General features: G+C 33.2%; 1 protein-coding gene across 4 annotated transcripts in view; it reads right to left on the bottom strand.

Moving 5' to 3' along the window:
• COL24A1 (collagen type XXIV alpha 1 chain) overlaps window positions 1–23,119 on the bottom strand; it is a 475,258-nt gene that overhangs the window by 210,765 nt on the left and 241,374 nt on the right. For all 4 annotated transcript variants that reach the window (XM_029948854.1, XM_029948855.1, XM_029948856.1 and 1 more), the window contains one exon: window positions 16,972–17,025. In XM_029948854.1, coding sequence (XP_029804714.1) covers window positions 16,972–17,025 — 54 coding nt within the window. The remainder of the gene's footprint in view (window positions 1–16,971; window positions 17,026–23,119) is intronic.

Genomic DNA, 23,119 nt, shown 5'->3' with positions numbered 1-23,119 from the left:
GAATGCTATGATATTTAAGTTCCAACACAGGACAGCTAATGCTTAATTATTTAATCTATTGTTCATTCATTTTCCATCCAACATTTATTAATTTTCTACTATGTGTAAGGTCCATTAACAGCACACTAGACCCTGAGTATAGAAATACAAATAAAACACAGTTCCTATTCTCAATGAATTCCTGATTTATTATCAATGAGGGCACTTTAAAATAAAATTTAGTACATATCAAAGTAGAAGTAAAGTATAATGGGAACTTAGATGAAAGATAAAAATCTTTTCTGGGTCATAGCATAAAATAAGCAGACACTAAGACTTTATTTGTAACTCCTGGAGCTCAAAAGACGAATATACAAGTTTAGATTAGTGCGTATTTGTAAGAAACGGACTCAGCTCCATTGTCAGGACATAACTAGCTGATGGGTGAGCGAAAAAAGGAAACTAAGTTCCCTTATTCTCTCTCTCATTGCAGCTATTTACCCTGAATAAGTGTTACTACTGTCCAGGAAACAAATAATAACTCTCTCATGAAAGCAGATAAACCCAGGTTCTTTTTTCCTTTCTCTTCCAAAACCAATTTACAATCTTAAAAATATTATAAAGGCAGAGTTAAAAAAAAAAAACCTAGTCATATGGTGTTTATAAGAAACACAACTAAAATAAAAATATGGGGAGATTTAAACTCCAAAAAGTAGAAAAAGATATGCAAGCTTCCCCAGCCCAAGAATAGCTGAAATAATCATATTACTGTTACATATGATAGACTCTAAGGTAAGACAGATTATTATAGTTAAGAGGGTCACTGAATAATGACTGGCTGTGTTCACCAGGAAGAGGTGAAAACCTCTCAATTTTTATGCAACTAATAAATTCCACATACATGAAGTAAAAATTGATAGATAAATAAAGATAAATTGAGTAATCTAATATTAGACAGGGAAATTTTAACACATCTTTCAGAAATTAGTAGATCTGGCAGATAAAAATCAGTAGGAATAGGGAAGACTGAAATAGCAGAATGACCAAACTTGATCTAATGGCCATCTGTAAAACACGGAATCTTTAAGTTGGTATTTACAAAGTCTTTACAAGTACACATGGAGGATTTGTGAAAAGTAATCTCAAGAAAGAAATAAGGCTATAAATGTCTATCAATAGTTGTATCAGTCACAAAATTGCAGTATTTCTACATAGTGGTTTACTGTATAGTAATAAAAATAAATAAGCTGTAATTACATGCATCAACCTAGAATATACAGGAAAGAAAAGATTGAGTGGCAGGGGCAAATCACTGAAGATGTAATGTAGTGTGATTCTATGAATTTCCAAAACAAGCAAAACAACACATTTTGTGAGAATGTATATATAGATGGTAAAAGTATGGCAAACACAAGAGAGTAATTATCTATAAATGCAAGAAGGAAAGTGAGGGATACTTGAGAAGCTTATAATGGTCTAATTCTTAACATTAATACAGCTTTTTAATTGTTATTGCTTAAATTGTGCACATGTCTCATATTTATCATGTTAAACAAATTCTTTTCTTAACTTAAAATATAGAGACTCTGAAGTCAAGTATGGATTTGAATTCCAGCTCTGAAGCTTACTAGGGCTATAATCTGAGTTTTCTTATCTGTAGAATCATGTTACCATCATCATCATAAGGTGGTTGTAGTAAATAAAGGGGTACCTTGAATATAACGGAGACTCAATAAATATTAGTTTTATTCTTATACATTGCACATTGATTAGTGTTTGCAGCAGTCTTTAAACTGATATTGCACTTATCTACCCCAATAGTCACTACATTAATATTTAAATTTGCTATTATTGTTCTTCTGAAAACAATTCCTTCATAATTTTACTCTCAAAATCTTCCACAGAGTAAAAGAGTAGAGTTTTGTATGCGGCTGAAGTTAAGTTGTTATCATCTTAAAATAGATTGCTATAATGATAAGAAGTTTTATAGAAGCCCCACGGGAACCACAAAGTATCTATAAAAGACACACAAAAGAAAACAAGAAAGGAATTTGAAGCATGTCACAGCAAAAGTTCAACCAAACACAATGGAAGAGAGCAAGAGAGGAAAAGAGGAACAAAGAAGCTACAGGACACAGAACAATTACAATTAACAAAATGGCAATCGTAAGGTTTTTTACATTAGCAATTACTTTTTTTAAATGTTTATTTATTTATTTTGAGAGAGAGCATGTGCAAGTGGGGGAGGAGCAGAGAAAGAGGAATAGAGAGAATCCCAAGCAAGCTCCATACATAGCACAGAGGCCAGCCATGGGGCTGAATATCACAACTGTAAGATCATGACCTGAGCTGAAATCAAGAGTCAGAAGCTTAATCAACTGAGCTACCCAGGCACCCCAGGAATTACTTTAAATGTAAATGGATTAAAGTCTCCAATCTAAAGACTTAGAGTGCCTGAATGGATTTTATAAAAATCCAATTATATGATATCTACAAGAGACACACTTTAGATTTAACAAAATGAATAAAATGAAAGTGAAACATGGAAAAAGATAAACCATGCAAATGATAACCAAAAGAAAGCAGGTGTGGCCATACTTAGATGAAACAAAATAGAGTTTAGTAAAAAACTGTCATAAGAGACAAAGAAGGATAGTAGCTAATGACAAAAAGGTCAATTCACCAGGAAGATATAACAATAAGCACCCAATATCAGATATGCAAATACATGAAGCAATCATTGACAGAACTGAAGGAAGGAACAGCAACACAATCAGTACAAGAGATTCCAATGCCCTATTTTCAATAATTGATAGAATGACCAGACAGAAGATCAATAAGGGAACAGAGAACTTGAATAACACTAAAAACTAAATGGTCCCCATAGATAAAGAATATTCCACACAAAGCAGAAGAATGCATTTTCTTTTCAAGCATATGTGGAACATTCGCCAGCATAGATCACATAGCTCACATAATGGGTCACAAAACAAGTCTTAACACATATAATAAAATTTAAATTATACCAACTACCCTTTCTGACCTTAATGGTATAAAAGTAGAAATCAATCGCAGAAGAAAAGCTGAAAAAATCACAAATAGGAGGACAACGCACTCTTGAAGAACCAGTGGGTCAAGGAAGCAACCAAAAGGGATTTAAATTAGAGAATGTCTTGGGACAAATAAAAATGAAAACAAAATATACTAAAGTTTATGGAATGTTTAAAAGCAGTACTAAGAGAGGCATTTTATTTATTTTTTACTATGTATTTATTTTTTATTTATCTTTAAAGTTTATTTATTTAAATAAGAGCACACATGCATTGGGGAGAGGCAGAGAGTGAGCTAATCTGTGCTTAGCTCAGAGCCAGACTTGGGGCTCTATCTCACCATTGTAAGATCATGACCTGAGCTGAAATCAAGGGTTAGACACTTAACTGACTGAGCCACCCATGGGCCCCCTAGGAGAGAAATTTAAAATGGTAAATACCTACATTAAAAAAGAAAGATCTCAGATAAGCCACCCAACTTTACACCTCAAGAAACTAGAAAAAAAAGAACAAACTAGCCCAAGGAAAAGACACAGAAGGAAATAATAAAGATTAGAGCAGAAATAAGTGAATAGTGAGTAGGAAACCAATAGAAAAAATAAAACTTGATAAAAATTAATTAAACTTTTGTTGATGAAAACATCAACATTGACAAACCTTTAGCGAGACTAACAAAATGAGAGACAATATTCAAATAAAATAAAAAATGAAAGAGGATCATAAGAGTCTAGTATGAACAATTATATACCAATATTTTGGATAACCTAGAAGGCATACATAAAATTCCTAGAAACATATTCTAGAAACTAAAACATGAAGAAAAACAGAATCTAATAAATCTCTGACTAGCAAGGAGATTGAATCAGTAATAAAATCTATCCCAGCCAGGAAAAGCATAGAACCAAATGACTTCACTGGGGAATTCTATAAAACATTTAAAAAGAATTAATGTAAATACTTTTAAACTCTTTCAAAAAGTTGAAGATGAGGGAACACTTCCAAACTCATTTTATGAGGCCAGCATTACCCTGACACCAAAGCCAGACAAAGACACTACAAGAAAAGAAAATTACAGGCCAAATTCGTCAATAAATATAGGTGTAAAAATCCTCAAAAATAAAAACCACCCTAGCAAAATGAATTTAACAGCACATTAAAGGATCATACATCATAACCAAATGAGATTTATCCCTGGGATACATGAATTGTTCATACATGAAAATCAATCAATATGATAAACCACATTAACAAAACAAAAGTTAAAATAACAAATTCATCTCTATGAATGGAGAAAAAAGCATTTGACATAACTTAATACTTTTTCATGATAAAAGACTCAGAAAACTAAAAATAGAAGAAAATTACCTCAACTTAATAAAGGTCATGTATGAAAAGTTCACGGTTAATACTGTGCTCAACAGTGGAAAATTGAAACTTTCCTCTAAGATTAGGACTAAGGCAAGGATGCTCATTCTCACTGCTTCTATCCAAAATAGCACTAAAAGTCCTACATAGAGCAATTAGTCAAGAAAGAAAAAAATGCACCAAAGTAGGAAAGAAAAAAGTACAATTTCTGTTCACAGATGACATTATCTTGTATGTAAAAAATGCTAAAGATTTTACCAACATATTGTTAGAATTAATAAATGAATTCAACATAGTTGTAGAATACAAAACCAACATATGAAAATAAGTTACATTATTATACATTAACAACAAACACTTCAAAAAGGAAATTAAGAAAACAATCCCATTTACCACAGCACCAAAAACAATAAAATACTTATAAATAAACTTAACTAGGGAGGTAAAAAATGTGTACACTTAAAATTATAAGATATTATTGACAGAAATTAAAGATAACACAGTATAAAGATATATAAAGTCCATGGACTGATAGACTTAATACTGTTAAAACATTCATACTATGAAAAGCAATCTACAGACTCAATGCAATCCCTGGCAAGAACTCAATGGCACTTTTTGTACATACAGAAAAAACAATTCTATTACTCATATGGAACCACAAAGGACCCTAAATAGCCAAAACAATCTTAAGAAAGAAGAAAGCTAGAGGTCTCAATTTCTTGACTTCAAAATATATTAAAATGCCTTAATAATCAAAACCATTAATCGGCATAAAGACAGATATACAGATCAATGAAACAGAATAGAGTACCCAGAAACAAATATATGGTCAAATAGTCTTTGACAAGAGTGATATGACTACAATGGGGAAAACATAGTCTTTTTAACAAATGATGTTAGGAAGTCTGGATATGCAAAGGAATGAAATTGGACTCCTAAATTACACCATGCATACAAATCAACTCAAAATGGATTTAAGTCTTAAACGTTAAGACTTGAAACCATAGAAGTCGTAGAAGAAAACATAGGCAGAAAGCTTCATTACATTGGTCTCGGTTATGACCTTTTTGGATTTGACACAAAATCAAAGGCAATCAAAGCAAAAACAGACTAGTAAATACTTCTGCACAAAAAAGAAAACAATCAACACAGGGAACAGGCAACTTACAGAATGGGAGAAAATTTGTGTAAACCATAAATCTGATATGGGTTTAATATCTAACATAATAAGGAACTCCTACAACCCAACAGCAAAAATGAAATAAGCCAATTAAAATAATGGCCAAAGGACTATAACAGACATTTCTCCAAATAAAACATAGAAATGACCAAGTATAAGTAAAATGCCCAACGTCACTAATCATTAGGGGAATGCAAATCAAAGCCACAAAGAGATATCACTTCATAACTGTTATAATGACTATTATAAACAAACAAAAAGGAAATAAATATTGATAAGGATGTAGAGAAATTAAAACGTTTGTGCACTGTTGGTGGGAATGTAGAAAAATATTGTAGCCATAATGGAAAACCTTGTGGAGCACCTCCAAAAATTAAAAGTAGAACTACCATATGATCCAGCCATAACATTTCTGTGTATTTATCTAAAAGAATTGAAAATAGCATCTCAAAGAAATAAATGTATTCCCATGTTCAATGCAGCATTACACAAGTCTATAGGTGAAAACAACTTAGATGTACATCAGTGGGTGAATGGATAAAGAAAATGTGGATATTTAGACTACTGGGCAATGGACTGTTAGCTTTTAAAAAGAAGTAAATTCTAAAACATGCTACATGATGGATGAGACTTGAAGACCTTATGCTAAGTGAAATAAGCCCATCACAGAAGAACAAATACCATGTAACTCTACATATGTGAGGTATCTAAAGTAGTGATAGAAAAGCAGAAAGTAGAATGATGGTTACCATAGGTTGGAGGTGGAAGTTCAAAGTTGCTGTTCAACAGGCATAGACTTTCAGTCATACAAGTCAAAAAGAGTCTAAAAATTTGCTGTACAACAATATGCATATAGTTAACGTTATTGTACGTTACACTTAAAATTTGTTGAGAGTAGATTTTACGTTATCTTTTTATCACTGCAACAAAAAAAATCTTCTTTGGGCTTATTAGCATTTAAACTTCTCAGCCTTAGGGGCACCTGGGTGGCTCAGTTGATTGAGCGTCTGACAGTTCCGATCATGATCTCACGGTTTGTGGGTTTGAGCCCCGCATCGGGCTCTGTGATGATAGCTTGATCAGAGCCTGGAGCCTGCTTGAATTCTGTGTCTCCTTCTCTCTCTGCCCCTCCTCCTGCTTGCACTCTGTCTCACTCTGTCTCTCAAAAATAAATAAATGTAAAAAGTGTTTTAAAAATAAGTAAACTTCTCAGCTTTATATTTAATATATGTCACAATCTGATTTCTATTTTTTTTTTAAGACTGATAGGTTTGCTTTTGCCCTCCATCTCCATGTTCATTTTTGTATTTGTATTGTATTTGTATAGACTCTCATTCCTTGACTCTACCTGGCCAAATCTGATCCATCCAACTCAAAATCCTCCTGTAAAGTCTTTCAGAAAAATGGCCGTGTTAGTCACTCCCTGAGCGCCTTTATTGTTCACTATGTACTGCCTAGTTATGCTTTTTTAACTTTTCACGTGTGGAAATCTCATGCTTCCAAAAAAATGACAAGTTCCTAGCAGACAGAAGACCATGTTTTAATCTTGTTTTCAAGTAATTTCTCAACACAAAAATTACCCATTGTACAAACTCATAAGTACTTTTCAGCTGACTAAATGATGTCTGGAGAATAAAATGTTTAATATGAGAAACCTTGATTTAGCATATGAAATGTACTCAGGGCTGAGCCAAGGTGATCTTAGAAAACTGTTTAGAGGTATGAATTTTTCTCTTACCAAGTTAGCTCACGTCCATACAGATGATCACATGACATATTTTAATAATTCAGTGTGAAGATTATTTCCATATATTCTGTAACATAATTTCACAAATAGTAGGCTTTCTCTAAAAACTTACTAAAGATGTCATACAACAGAAAATAACAGCCTATTTTATCATCCCTAATTCCATAGCCAAAGTAACAACATGAATCATTATAGCAATAAATAAATTATTCTTCTGTTTACTGGAGAACAGAGAATATTTATTGGTTACTTACTTTCTGAAGTAAGCAGCAAAGGATGTGGTTTTTCTAATGTTATGGGATGCTTGAAAGCAGATGGCCAAATTGGGTGACTCTTAAAAAGGCTCACGAAAGTATGTTTTGTATCTATATACACATATACATACACACACATACCCGTAATGAATAGAACCATAATCAACACAAGCTTCCAATCTTAGTTTGAGGTTTTTAGTCAACTGGCAGAAAATGAAGAGAAAATAAAAGGCTTCTTTAGAGCTGTGCCAAATTGCTCTGGAAAGAACCCAACTGGCTTACGAATAGGGTAACCATCTATTTTGCATAGAGTGCACATAATTGTCTTGATGACCACCTTGAATAGCCTCAACCGAGCTTTAGTAATTGATAATGTCGCGATTTTCCAAACAAGATATGTATATTAAAATAAAGGAAGTTTTAAGATGCTTCCAGGATACTGTGTACAGAACTAAAGATTATGCTAATAGGGTCAGTATGTTTGACTCTGTTCTTCCCTTCTGTTTCTAGAAACAACTTCAATAAAAGTATGAAGCACCAAGAAGAAAAGCATAAGCAGACCCTTCTTAACCTACAAAGCAAAGTCCTTCTTTTAAAATTTTCTGGTTCTTTTGATAAACTCATCTCTTCTGAAATGTTATTTTAAAGTTCAGTAATTTGTGAACAATCAATTAGTCTAATGACGTTGCTGATGAGGCTTCAAGTTTATGTTTATTGAATATATTTAGATAAAGTAATCTACAAAGTAATTATTCCTCACTGGAAATTCAACCATTGGTTTTCATTAAAATGTCTGGTTTTCAAGGGTGTTTTTTTGTCCCACTCTTAAAAGCTTCAAGAGAAACAAAATTTTGAAACTGAAAAGAATTTAGAAAGCTATTTGGTTCTTTACCTAATATGAAATGCATACTTGAAAACATTAAGTTCCATTATCACTTCCTTTTAAAGTAATTCTCAATTTCCTAGAGCAGAATCTGTTTCTCCTTTATCTATAGGAGATAGCATTTCACACCTCTTAACACAGCACTTCTTACAGCACTTTGTGCTATTTTTATTGTATCTCTCACTAAACTGTTACCTCATCCAGGGGAGGAACCATGGCTTAGAAATCTTTATGACCTTGGGGCTCCTGGGTGGCTCATTCGGTCAGGAGGCTGACTGTGGCTCAGACCATTATCTCATGGTTTGTAGGTTCGAGCCCTGCATTGGGCTCTGTGCTGACAGCTCAGAGCAGGCCTGGAGTCTGTTTCAGATTCTGTGTCTCCCTTCTATTTGGCACTCCCCTACTCATTTTCTGTCTCTCTCTGTCTCTCAAAAAAAATGAATGTTAAAAAAATTTTTTTTAATCTTTATAATCTCACATTTACTCTTTAGTGAAAAGCATAAAAGAAATTCAATAGATGTTAAATAAATGAAATACTGAATGAATGGATAAATTAATGTGTTTATATATTCATCAAATTCAGTTAGGTAGCAGGTAAAGGGTTAACCATTATAGAAGTTATCGATTCCATTCTCTACACTTCCTTTTTCTCTCAACATCCCCTCATACTATTTCTAAGCATGGTTTACTGATGTTTATGGATTATTTCTACCTTGATGTCAAAGAGGTACTTCAAACTAAATATACCCAGAATGAAACTTCTTGTATTTCCCATCCTCTAAATGTGCTCCTCCTAATTTTCCTATTTAAATCAATGAGATCAGTAACCCAAGTCATAGTCTCAGCTTTATCTTTGAGCTCTCTTTCACTTAATAAATTCCAAGTGGTATTGCTTCTATTTCCAAAACAGTTTTTAAACACATTCACTCAATCAATCACCCATTCAGCCAATAGCTAACTGCATTCTTATTATATGCTATGAATATTATTATAGTTATTGTGATGTTCATAAAATCAATTAGGATCTCTCAAGAGCTTATAGTCTAGTAGAGTGATAAACAAATCAGCAGTTGTAATATATGAAGGTAAGTGCTTAATAGTTTGTTTTCAGGAATACAGAGAAAGACTATCTCAATCAGACTTGTAAGAAACAGAAAACTTCCTGGACAATGTAGTATGTGATGTGTAAATGTTAGCTAGATGAAGTAGGGTACAGGAAGGTAGAGAGATATCCAGACAAAAAGAACAGCACATTGGGAGCTTTGAGATCTGAACAATTACAGCACAGTTTGATACTCTAAACAGTTTGGCTGGAATAATGCTTTTGGAAAAGTAATACTACCATCACTATATGACTATATATGTCTATGTGACATATATAAACAATAGAGTTAGAGAGAGAGGGTAGGTCATAAAGAACCTTGTATAAAAAGTAAAAGAAGTACAAGCCTTAACCTGGAAGCTGTGGAGCTCACCAAAGGAATAAGCACAAGGGTGACATGATAAGATCTATACTTTATAAACATTATTCCAACATTCACTTAGAAGATTTGAAAAACATGCCTGACTGGAGGCCAGAACAATGAAGGACTATTACCAATGCTGGTGAAAAGTAAAAAGGGCATTAGCTACAACACTGGCAGTGAAAAAGGTTTTGAGGGCAAAGGGGAAATTTTGATTCAAGGCAGAGATCAGTATAAAAGTGAAAACTGATGGCATGAGGTTGTTCCGTAGTTGAGTAGAGGTTTGCTGTAAAACATGTGTGGAACTTGAATACAGAAAATGAAGAGGAATATTTCTTCTATAGAGACATAAAAAATGGGAGAAACATTGTTGTATATATGGAAAATTTGTAGGTGGCCAATAGGGTTGCCAAATAAAATACGGGATTGTCCAGTTAAGTTTGAATTTCATATAAACAATGAATAACTTTTAGTGTAAGTGTGTTCCACATACTGTACTTCCATCCTCTCACACGTTTCCTTTTCCTGAATGCCATATATCTCCCTTGTCTGGATTCAAATCCTACTCATTCATCATGTCAGCTCAAGTGCTACCTTCTCTGCACAGTTCCCTATTCCATTACTTGTACAGTATTACAAATTGAGTATTATTCATATGGTTATTATAAAATTTTCTTGCATATCTTTCTCTAGATTATGAATCCTTTTAAAGTATTGATTAAAGAATCAATACTTTTCATCTTTGTGGACAGTCTAGGGCTAGCACAATGGCTCCTACAAGAGACAGTCAATGAATATTTGCTGATTGAATGTTCTATTTCTGATCTTTATAATTCTTTTCTTGCTTTTTTGAGTTCATCTCCTTGTTTTCAGTTTCCCTCTTATTTAAACCATCCTCCATGCTGAATAATATATTTTTAAAACATAAATAACCTAGGACATTTTACTACTTAATTATCTTTGGTTGCTTCATGATATCCATGAATAAAGTAGAAACACTTTAGCATGGTATTGAATGTTTTCCACAATTCTGTCCCAAAGCTAAGTGGTTAACAACTGGGTTAGAATCCTGGGAATGTCTTGCTGAGTGAAGTAAGCCAGGCAGAGAAGGACAGAAACCATATGTTTGCACTCATAGGTCTAGCAGGAAAACAAGAGAGACCAAATGGAGAACCAGGGGGAGCAGAGGAGGGAGAGAGAGTTGGGGAGAGAGAGGGATGCAGAACTTGAGAGACTATTGAATGCTGAGAATGAACTGAGGGTTGAGGGGCAAGGGGGAGGGGGGAAAAGAGGTGGTGGTGATGGTGGAGGGCACTTAAGGGGAAGAGCACTGGGTGTTGTATGGAAAACAACTTGACAATAAACTATTATGGAGGAAAAAAAAAAAAGAATCCTGGGAATGTCACTTGATAGTTACGTCACAGCAATAACTTAACCATCTATAGCTTTTAATTCTTCTCAGTTTGATGATTGCGGGAACGCGAAGGTAACAGTGTTCCCTACTTTTCCGCCATCTTGCCCAATTTATTTAAGAGGGAGATAATACCTAGCTTATAAGGCTGTGGTGAAGATTAAATGAGATATGTGTAAGACATTTACTGTAGCACGGTAGTACTTGACACCATAGTACACTAACAACATCCTTTTGAAATGGACAGATTATTTCTTTTTCTAAGAAACAAGATGACTTTTTATATAATTTTCTTAGAGACCAGCAATTCTACCTATGTTATTTTACTAAATAATAACTGAGAAAGAAAAAATATTTGGAATTATCTTTATACTTTAAAATTTCTTAATTTAAAAGAAATCTTTATTCCCTAAAAGGAAATAAATCCTATGTTTGCATTCAAAATTTATCGTCAAGACCATGTACTCTGTATTTTTTGCATTACCTTGAAAAAAATTATAGGAGGATTATGAAGTTGATAGTTCTGTTGATCTTGATTAATCTAAAAGGTATAGTAAATATCTAGAAAATTTTTTAATAAAACAACATGTAACAAACCTTATTTGATGCATTTAAGACTCAGTGGTAGTTTTTAACACCTGTCATGAATATAATGTCCTTTATAAATATGTGCACTTAAAACAGATTATGGTCAGTTTGTGCTATTTTGTATATAGTTACCAAATTATTAAATTAAGTATGAATTAAAGACTAATATTCCAGTTTATGAACTTAAATTCTCAAGAGGCCTAATTTGTTGCTTGCAAATTAAAGTAGGGCTTTTTAAAATTCCCTCTTATATGGTTACATAAAAATATTTTATTAATGAATAGTTACAAGTAGTCAAAATTATACCCACACTACTAAATATAATAAAACCTGAAATTCAAATTTTTTATCTCTCCTAGATTATTTTATCAAAACACATATTCATACTAGTCATCACTAAAAAATACATTGTTTTTAATCTTGAGACAATAATAATTTTTATTTAATGCAAAGTTTTCATTTTCTCAAATATTTCTCCTCTCTATACATATATATTTTAAGAAGTCAATTAAATCATATGCTTTACACTATCTCTATCTTCATCTCTCCTTACCCTATTTCTTATTTGTTTGTTTTCAGTACCGAATTACTACTAAGTTAGGGAAAGGAGGAGGACAATACAGCCATGTGGAAGTCCCCCTCCCATGTTCTCTATCTTCCTTCATGTTGTATAGATGAGGCTGTTGGCAGCACTGTTAGCTTTCTGGAACTGCAGCCCCGTGAAGGAATGTGAGCTGGGCCCTTTTGGTTACTTTAACCTTTTACTAGTCTAAATATCCTTAGCTTCCAAATAAAGCTTGGAAGGCTAGGAAATCACAAATTTAAAAACAAACCTAATTTCTTTAGAAGTCGTCTATCTTTTCTCTCACTGTTACACATCTAGTTGACAGAACTGCAAAAGCAGCAAGAGAAACACATCTTGTTATTTACAAGGAAACTCCGCTAAGACAACCAGCAGAGTTTTCAGCAGAAGCTTTGCAGCCCAGAAGGAAGAGGCACAATATATCCAAACTGCTGAAAGGCAAAAAACCAACCAAGAATACTCTATTGGTAAGATTATCATTCACAATTGAAGGAGAGATAAAGAGTTTTCCAGCCAAGCAGATGCTAAAGAAGTTCATCACTACCAAAGTGGCCTTACAAGAAATGTTAAAAGTACTTCTATAAGCTGAAAAGAAAGAGCATAAATTAAAAGCAAAAAAAACATATGGAAGTATAAATCTCACTGGTAAAATAAATATACAGCAAGGTAGGGGATTATTATAAAACTACTATGAAGGTTAAAAGACAAAAGTAGTAAAAATAACCCAAATAGTTAAGGGATACACAATACAGAGAGATGTAAATGTGACGTCAAAAATAAAATAAAATAAAATGTAGGAGAGAGTAAAAATGTAGACTTTTAGAATTCGACAAAATTTATTGCTATCAACTTAAAATAGACCATTAGACATATATGTGTATGATATTAAATGTGAGCCTCATGTTAACCAAGATTCAAAATCCTACACAATATACAAAAGACAATAAGAAAAGAATCTAAGCTCAATACTAAATAAAGTCATAAAAATACAGGGGAAGAGAGCAAGAGAAAGGAACAGAGAGCAAATACAAAGTAGCCAGAAAACAATTAACAACAGGCAACAAGTACATACCAATCAGTAATCACTTTCATTGTAAATGGACTAAATATTCCAATCAAAAGACATAGAGTAGCTGAATGGATAAATAAACAAGACTCATCTATGTGCTGCCTATAAGAGAGTCACTTCAGGTCTAAAGATGCACATGGATTTAAAATGAAAGGAATGCAAATGCAAATAAAAAGAAACCTGGAATAGTAATACCTATATAAGACAAAGTAGACTTTAAAACAAAGACTGGGCATACCTGGGTGGCTCAGTCGGTTAAGTGACCAACTCTAAATTTTGGCTCAGGTCATGATCTCATGGTTCGTGAATTAGAGCCCTGTGTTGGGCTTTGTGCTCACAGCACAGAACTTCCACTGGATCTTCTGTCTCCCTCTTTCTGCCCCCCTTCCACTTGTGCTTTCTCTTTTTCTCTCAAAAATAAACATTAAAAAAGTTTAAAAAATAAAACAAACGTAACAAAAGATTGGCATTACATAGTAATACAAGGATCAACCCAAGACATTCATAAATATTTATTCACCCAACATAAAAGCCCCTAAATTTATAAAGCAAATATTAACAGACATAAAGGGAGAAATTGACAGTAATGCAATAATAGCAGAACACTTTAATACACCACTTACATCAATGGATAGATCACGAAGACAGAAAATTAATAAGGAAATATTGGCCTTAAAAAACATGTTAGACCAGATAGACTAATAGATATATATAGAATATTTCAACTGAAAAATGGAATGTGGAATGTGGACTACACATTCTTTTCAAGTGCATGTGGAAAATTCTCCAGGACAGGTCACTTAATGGACTAAAAATTAAGTTTCATAAATTCAGGAAAATTGAAATCATGTCAAACCTCTTGTCTGACTATAACAACATGAAACTATAAATCAATTACAAGAAAACTAGAAAAAACACCAACACATAGAGACTAAGCAACATGCTACTGGGTCACCAGTGGGTCAACAAATAAAGAGGAAATAAAAAATACCTTGAGACAAATGAAAACTGAAATAACTTTGAAATAACTTTCCAAAATCTATGGAACACAGCAAAAACAGTTCTGAGAAGGAAGTCCATAGCAATATAGGCCTACCTCAAGAAACAGGAAAAATCCCAAATAAACTATCTATCTTTATACCTAACAGAATAACAAAATAAACAAAGAAAGCCCAAAGTTAGCAAAAGGAAAGAAATATTAAAGATTAGAGTAGATATAAATGAAATAGAGAAAAAAATAAAGAAGATCAATGAAACTAAAAGCTGGTTCTTTGAAAGGTTAAAAAAACAACAGATAAATCTCCTACGAAAGTCATCAAGAAAAAGAGAGGCCCAAATAAAATCAGAATAAAAAGGGTAAGTTACAATACATTACAATTTTGACAATACAAAAATATGAAGGATCATAAGAAACTACCACAATTATATGCCAACAAATTGGAAAACTTAGAAGAAGTACATATTCCTAGGAACACACAACTTTCCAATAACACAAAAATACGAATAGACTGAATTACAAGTGATAAAATTAAATCAGTAATTTAAAAACTCCCCAAGTAACAAATGTCTAGGAATAAATGGCTACATGGTGAATTTGACCAAACATTTAAATAAAAGTTAGTACCTATCCTTCTCAAATTATTCCAAAAAAATAAAAAGGAAGGAACACTTCCAAATTTATTTTAAAAGGTCTGTAGTACTCTGATACCAAAACCAGACAGAAACAACACCAAAGAGAAAATTATAAGTCAATAACACTGATGAATAGAGATGCAAATATCCTCAACAAAATATTAGCAAACTGAATTCAACAACACATGAAAAGAATTATACACCATGATCAGTAGAATTTAACAAGGAATGCAAGGATAAACAACATCCCTAAATCAATTCATGTAATATACTATCACACCAAAACAAAAAATAAAAATCATATGATCATCTCAATGGACATAGAAAAGGCATTTAATAAAATTTAGCATCTATTTATGATAAAAACTCTCAACAAAGTGGGTAAACAAGGAACATATCCCAATACAACAAAAGCCATATATGACAAATTCATAGCTAACATCATACTCAGTGGTAAGAAGCTGAAAGATTTCCTTTAAGACAAGGAATAAGGCAGGAATGCCCATTCATACCACTTTTACTTAAAATAGTATTATAAATCTTGGTCAGAAAAGTCAGGTAAGAAAAAGAAATAAATGCATCTACAATGGAAAGGAAGAAGTAAAACTGTCACTATTTAATATGACATGATACTATATATAGCAAACCCTACAGATGCTACCAATAATCTATTGGAACTAATAAATGGATTCAATAAAGTCACAGAATACAAAATTAAGATACAGAAATCTATTGCATTTATATAAACGAATGACAAGCTATCAGAGAAATTAAGAAAACATTCATATTTATAATTACATCAAAAAGAATAAAATACCTAGGAATATATTTAACCAAGGAAGTGAATGGCCTGTACTCTAAAAACTATGACATTGTTGAAAGAAATTAAAGACAATCCATATAATAGAAAAGATTTTTCTGCTCATGGATTGGAAGACTTAATATTGTTAAAACATTCATGCTACCCAAAGCAATCTACAGATTCACTGCAATCCCCATCGAAATACCAATGGCGTATTTCACAGAACTAGAAGAAAGAATCCTATAATTTGATGGAACCACAAAAGATGCTGAATATCCAGTCTGGAGAAAGAGGAACAAAGGTAGAGATACTAACCTCCCTCATTTCCCTCTGTCTTTTTATCTTATTTTTCCTTCCCTTCCCCTGTGTTCACCTGTCTTGTATTTTAAGTTCCACATATGATTGAAATTGTATAATGTCTATCTTTCTCTAACTGACTTATTTCACTTAGCATACCCATTGAAGGCAAACCATCCCTGTTGGAGGCCAACCATAAGAGACTCTTAAATACAGAGAACAAACTGTGAGTTGCTGGAAGGATATTGGGTGGAGGTGGGGTGCTAAATGGGTGATGCGCACTTGTTGGGATGAACTCTGGGTATTATATGTAAGTGATGAATCATTAAATTCTACTTCTAGAATCATTATTACACTATATTTTAACAAATTTGGATTTAAATAAATAAAGAAAAATAAATTCCCTGATTTCAAACTATACGACAAAGCTATGGTAATCAAATTGCATGGTACTTGCATAAAATAGACATACAGATCAATGAAATAGAATAGAGGGCCAGAAGAACAACCAAACATGAAAACTACTTCCTGATTATCTTAAAATAAGATGTACAGTTTATTAAATGCACCTGAGACACCTCAAAAAATCAGGCATGTTCCGATATTCTTATTCTTTTACCTGTTAGCTGAGATTTGAGATTAGAAAACTCTATATAAATTTTTACCTTAGATCCTTCAGGGCCATTTTGTCCAGGTATCCCAATATCTCCTGGAAAACCCTAGGGAATATAAAAATAGAGTCAGTTTACTCAGTAGCCATTACTCTAACTCTAGTAAGCATTTCAAAATGTCCTTGCCATGCTTTCATACCCAGGTAAAGTAATTTATACTGCATTAAAGGTTAATTATTGGGCAGTTGTTTAACACTGGAATACAAAACTGACAAAGTGCCAGTTCCCTTCTTAGAACTCTCACACCATTCTGAAGTCCTACAAGGTCACTTAATGCAGTGTTTTGGCTTATATTATTTTCCTCATCAGATTGTAAACTCCTTGAAGGCAGTTTTATGTCTTATGAACTATTATATTCTCAACAACCTGGCATACAGTAAGTGCTAAAATAAGTTATTTTGTTTTTGTTGTTTTCATTGTTGAGTGACTGACTGGTTTCTTTTGGAGAAAAAAAAAGATAATATGCCTAATGGCTACTTTTGGCCCCTGGGTACTGGTTTGCAACAAGTGGTTCAGAGCATCCACATGGATAATTCACAGTTCCTGTCCATTCTCCAGATGAGTCTGAAACATCTTCTCATTCCAGAAAGCAAAACTACTGTAAAAAGTATCAAATCTTCAGTTATGTTAAGAGCACAGAGGTTCCCACTGGGCAGATATGGGATAATATGAACTTCAATAAGGATAATAATGTAATGGATTGAAACATATCAAATATGCTTAAAGTCATAAGTTCATGATGATACAATTAAAGAACTGCCCTCTTTTAGAGGATGATAGGAAGTCACCTCATTATTTTGAAAACTGGTAAAGAAAGGTGAAGAATCAAGTATTTATTCTACTTTTCCCAAGTATACTGTACCATTACTTGCCAAACAGTAGACAAAGGGATGTATTCAGACAACAAATAAGAAAGAAATAATACAGCAAAAATATCTCCATTTTGCAATCCCCTAAGTGATCTAATACATCTGGGTATTTGAGTCATCAACTGTTACTAACATCATTAAAAAAAAGAGATAACTAGACATTATGTGCTTTCTGATGAAAGAATACAGTATCACCTATAGTCTCACCAAAAACAAATAAGCAAAACTGAAGATGGCCAGGCCTATGTATGTGACTACCCAGGTCACATGACTGGGGATCTTCAACAGCTAAGTTGTAAGGGGGAAAAGGGAAATGAAAAGAGAACTTATAAACTGAAAGATATAGCTATAAATAAGCTTAAACTATAATTATAAAAGATACATACTTGAGTGATAAACCATAGAAGAAAAAAGAACTGCTAACTTTTGGGAGGAGACAAAGGCTTGTGGATGCATTTGATGTAATTGTAAATGTGGTTGTTTTCTTACTTTTCTCTTTCTCATAATTCATTAGTGTACAGAAACATAACTAATTTTTGTATATCAATTTTCTATACTTTCTCAATAAAAACAGTCTAATCAACTTTTATCAAAAAGGAGAAAGCTGAATTGGCTTTAAAAATAATAAATGAAAGCATGTCTTCTATTTTCAGATTCCTCACATCTGTTTACTGCAATGAGAAGAGTGACTCAGCATTCTCTCCAGTAAAACCACTGTTTTATTACTCTCTAATCACTAAAGGCTGGAGACAAATTCACATGCATTTTTTAAAGCAAAAGCTGGGAACTAAAGTACTAGCAGATTCCATTAGTATCCTGGGAAATCATAAGAGTAAAATATGGTCATTTTTATTTTGGCAGTAGTTAGAAGTTTAGAAGCTAAAGTGTCCTAATCCAGTAAGAACATCATGATCTATGGCATACATTGAGCACTTCAGTATTTCTTTGATAAGAGTTATAAAGTCTCTGTTTTCTACTGAAATATATAGTCTTTCCAGTTAAAAATGATTTAAAATGGCAAATGGATAAACAATCCAAAAATAAATAAATCCAATGGAAAAGTAAATTATGATATATCAGAAAATGAAACAACCTGGATGAAACTCGAATGTGTTATGCTAAGTAAAAAAGCCAGACCATAAGAAAATATACACATATGAGTTCATTTATACCAAAACTTTAGAAATATGCACATTTATCTATAGTGACAAAAAGTAGATCACTGGTAGCTTAGAAAGGGTAGGGGCAGGAAGATCAGAAGGAGGGATTACAAAATGTAAGTAAGGAAATTGTTGAGTTTGATAGATATGTTTGCTATCTTGAGCTTGGTGATGCTTTCACAGGTTACGTATACATAAAAAATATGATGAAATCATGCAATTTAAATAGATGCAGCTTACTTATGTCAGATATATCTCAATAAACCTATAACAACAACAAAAGAGGTAATTGGTCTTGGGGGGTTTTAGATAATCATCGTGTTTTGTCAGGAAACAGTCTGTAATGATTTGAAGACCTTTAGAGAGAAAATAGAATTTATTCATTGAACTTGCCCCAGATAAAATCAGTGAAGTTCAGATTTTGGATTGTTTTGGAAGTTATAGTATATTCAATTATAATAACTGGTTAAAAATAAAGTATATGTTTTGAGAAGTTTATACTTCCCTGATATTTTATAAGGTAGCTTTAGAAAACGTCTTCTTATAGACAATAGCATCACTTAGGCCACTTAACTCATAAAATTTTTAAATTTTCATTGATTTTTATACCCATTGTGCTTTAAATATACAATAACATAATACAGTTAGCCTAACTTTACCTTCCTAATAGTTTATAAGTTTGAACAAAGTAGAAACGAATATATGTCTTAGAAAAAGTCAAGATGAAATTGGCAACACATAAGTTATGGATTCCTAAAGGGCAAAGTTATTCAAAGCCTAGTTTGTCAGCATACAGTACATTCAATAAAGACTCAATGGCTTACATCTGTTTACTGCAATGAGAAGAGCAAAAATTAATTGTTTAATCATTATAGTTTTAATTTTTCAATTTCAAAGTTATTCTTTGTTTAAGAAAACCAAAAAAACTGCTCCCCCAAAACCCAACTATCATAGCTTCTATAGGTAGGATTATGATTTTACATTTGCAAGAAGAAAGAATGTAGCCAGAGGCAGAGAGATTCTGTAGGGGGAGAATTTCATTTGAGACGTGTATCTTAAAAACAATCATAAGGTTTCATTCTTTAGCATTTGTGGACATACATGTTATATCAGTAATATGGTGAGTCCAAGTAGAAAAGTAATAAAAAAAAAAAGATTAAAATGACCTTTGCTGAGTGAGAATAATCCATGCAAAAGTTAATGCCAAAGAAAATATTTGACAGGGCAGAAGTAAGAAATTCACTTTCCCAGTAAACTATAGAAACTAAATGTTAGCACAGGGCAGCATGTAACCGCAAATTAAGGAACTATTCTGTCTTCTGGGAAAACCACAAACAGGAAATATGAGCTTCAGGAAAAGTAAAGGCAAAATAAGAAATTCATCTAGGTACCTGGCTTTCTTTCTCTCTCTTTTGCTGTTTTAGAATTAAAAAGCCATCAAAAATAGACTTTTTTCTTTATGATATCATTGAAAAATCTTTGCAAATGATCATTGCTCTTCACATATTTTCCCTTTAGCAATTCTATATTTTTGAATAAATATAGCACAGCTGAATTCAATATATATGTAGTATCCTAAAAACTTAGCAGAGAAAATCCAGAAACAACAAAGACAATGAAAATTCCTTATAACATAACATATACTCTCTGAATGACTTGTTTAGTAAGACTTTGTTTAAATATTACCAGTATGTTTGAAGTCACTTTTAAAAGAACCTACAAAGTCAATTGCAAAGTCCATTTTACTGAAATCCACACAAAACCATACCAAACTTATAATTTTAAGGCAAACTATTTTGACCACGATTTGAGCCTTAGGTTTGGATAACCTATTGTGACAAAAAGCAGGTCAGCGAAAGGGAGGATCATGGGAAACAGAAAGGAAGACTCACAAAGGTGAACAAAGACATTTTGGGTTTTGATGGATATGTTCACTATCTTGATTGTGGTGATGGTTTCATGAGTTATACATATGTTAGAAATGATCAAATTGTACAATTTAAGTAAATATAGTTTGTTATATGTGAATTCTACCTCAATAAAACTGTAGAACAAAAAGGCAGTTGGTACTGGGCATTTTAGATAATCACTGCACTTTGGCAGACAACAGTCTGCAACTATTTGAAGACCCTTAGAAAACTTGTCTCCAGATAAAAATCAGGTAAGCTCAGATTTCAAATTGTTTTGGACGTAATAACATGACTATGATTTGATACCTTTGGATGAGTATCATTTTAGGTATTCCATTTCTATATATTTGACTCATGTAGAATTCTTATAAGTGTCTTTCTTAATTAAAGAATATCGATTTATTCATTGAACAGGTTACCATAGATCAGCCATTGTTCTAGGTATTGAACATACACTAGAAAACAAAAATATTCCCTGGTACCATAGAATGTATATTCGGGAGACTCTATCTCAGACTCTCCCTTTTTCAGTATGTGTAAGTTCATGGCAAGGAATGGGAAGTTAGGTAATTTAAAAAGCTAATTTATATTGTTATGAGGAATTGGTATATATCAACTTCCTACTTTTGGTCCAAATGCCCAGCTATGGGCCTGGGCCTGGGCTACTCTATTTTGTTTCCTCTTCTATCATGTCTCCAAATGGAGTGAATATTGTGACTACTTTATTTCTTTGTAAAGTCATACTAATTATTTGAGACTTAGGCCTCACTGAAAAGAAGGTACTTTGCTCCAGAAACGGGGCCTTGGAGCTAGCAGTAAGCAACACTTGATCAATATATTGGGTTATCTTCCTTTGGAGAACGGAGAGTATATTTTCAGCTGTGCGGGTGGTTGTACTACGTTACTAGAGGCGTTCTCAAACCTGTGTGAGTGGGTGCAACGGTATATGTAGATACTGGGCGCCAAAGATGTAACACGTAGAGGGCATCTTTTTTGGTGTCTGCTCACCATCTCTTTAGAAAACTACTCTTCCCCAGTTTGCAGTCCATGTGTTTCTGGTCCCCATCCCAGTTTCCAGGGGTGAGTAAATAGCCCAAATCTTGCCAATTACAGTATTCCATCCCCAAGAGTACTGTGATTGATTTATAGATGATCATGTAATCCAAGCCAGATTGGCTGGAATCTATCTTAGAATATTTGCTGGAGCTATAAAGAAAGAGGAGTGCTTTCATTTTTGCTAAGATTGCTAACTCTGAGGGAAATATAAGCCTAGGGTTGCCAAGGGCCATCTTTTCCACAATGTATTCCTGTGAATGAAGCTGACAGACATTAAGCTAATAGATGGAGAGTGTCTTGATTATATTCATCAAACTCCTGTATTTGGCCAAAACTCCAGGCATAGGTACTGCTGGATTTCCTGATTACATTATCCAATCCTGGGTTTTGCTTAAAACTGTTCAACTTTTTTTTTTGGGGGGGTGGGCGCCTGGGTGGCTCAGTCAGTTAAATGTCTGACTTCAGCTCAGGTCATCATCTCATCATTCATGAGTCTGAGCCCGCTACACTGTCAGTGTAGAGCCTGCTTGGGATTCTCTATCTCACTCTCTTTCTGCCCCTTCCCCACTCACTCTCCTTCTCTCTCAAATAATAAACTTAAAAAAAATTGGGTTAGGTTTTGTCATTATTAATGCAAATAGACTTGACTAAAACACTGAATTATTTGTAGTTTAAAAAATATACATAGCTTCCTTTTATGTCTATGATGGAATGCCCTTGCCCTCTGTCTTCATGTGGTAAGTCTGAACTAATTCTTCAAGTCTTTGCTCAGCAGCCGTACTTCTTGGAAATCTTTAACTCACGGCCCTGGGTTCCTTCACCAGATACGTGGTTGCCAACTCAAATATAACATAACCTGTGAAGTTTTTCATGGCTTCCCTTAGCAAGAATCAGTACCTTGCTCCTTTATATTCCTAAAGAACTCTGTTAATATGGCTATTTAGTACTAATCACAATATGTTGTAATTAAGGGTTTATTTTCTTTATTCCAATAAAATGAGAACTTAAAGAGGAAAATAAGTGTATTTTATCCATCTTTATACCTCTAACATTTAACTCAATATGTTGCTAGCAGATAATTCTCCATGGAGACCATGTGCATTTCTGTACATTATACAAATGAGATGCGAATTATTCGTTGTTCCAG

Source organism: Suricata suricatta, chromosome 8, assembly GCF_006229205.1.
Source record: "Suricata suricatta isolate VVHF042 chromosome 8, meerkat_22Aug2017_6uvM2_HiC, whole genome shotgun sequence".
In the NCBI taxonomy this organism is placed as follows: Eukaryota; Metazoa; Chordata; class Mammalia; order Carnivora; family Herpestidae; genus Suricata; species Suricata suricatta.
This window is presented reverse-complemented; position numbering and strand designations above follow the sequence as displayed.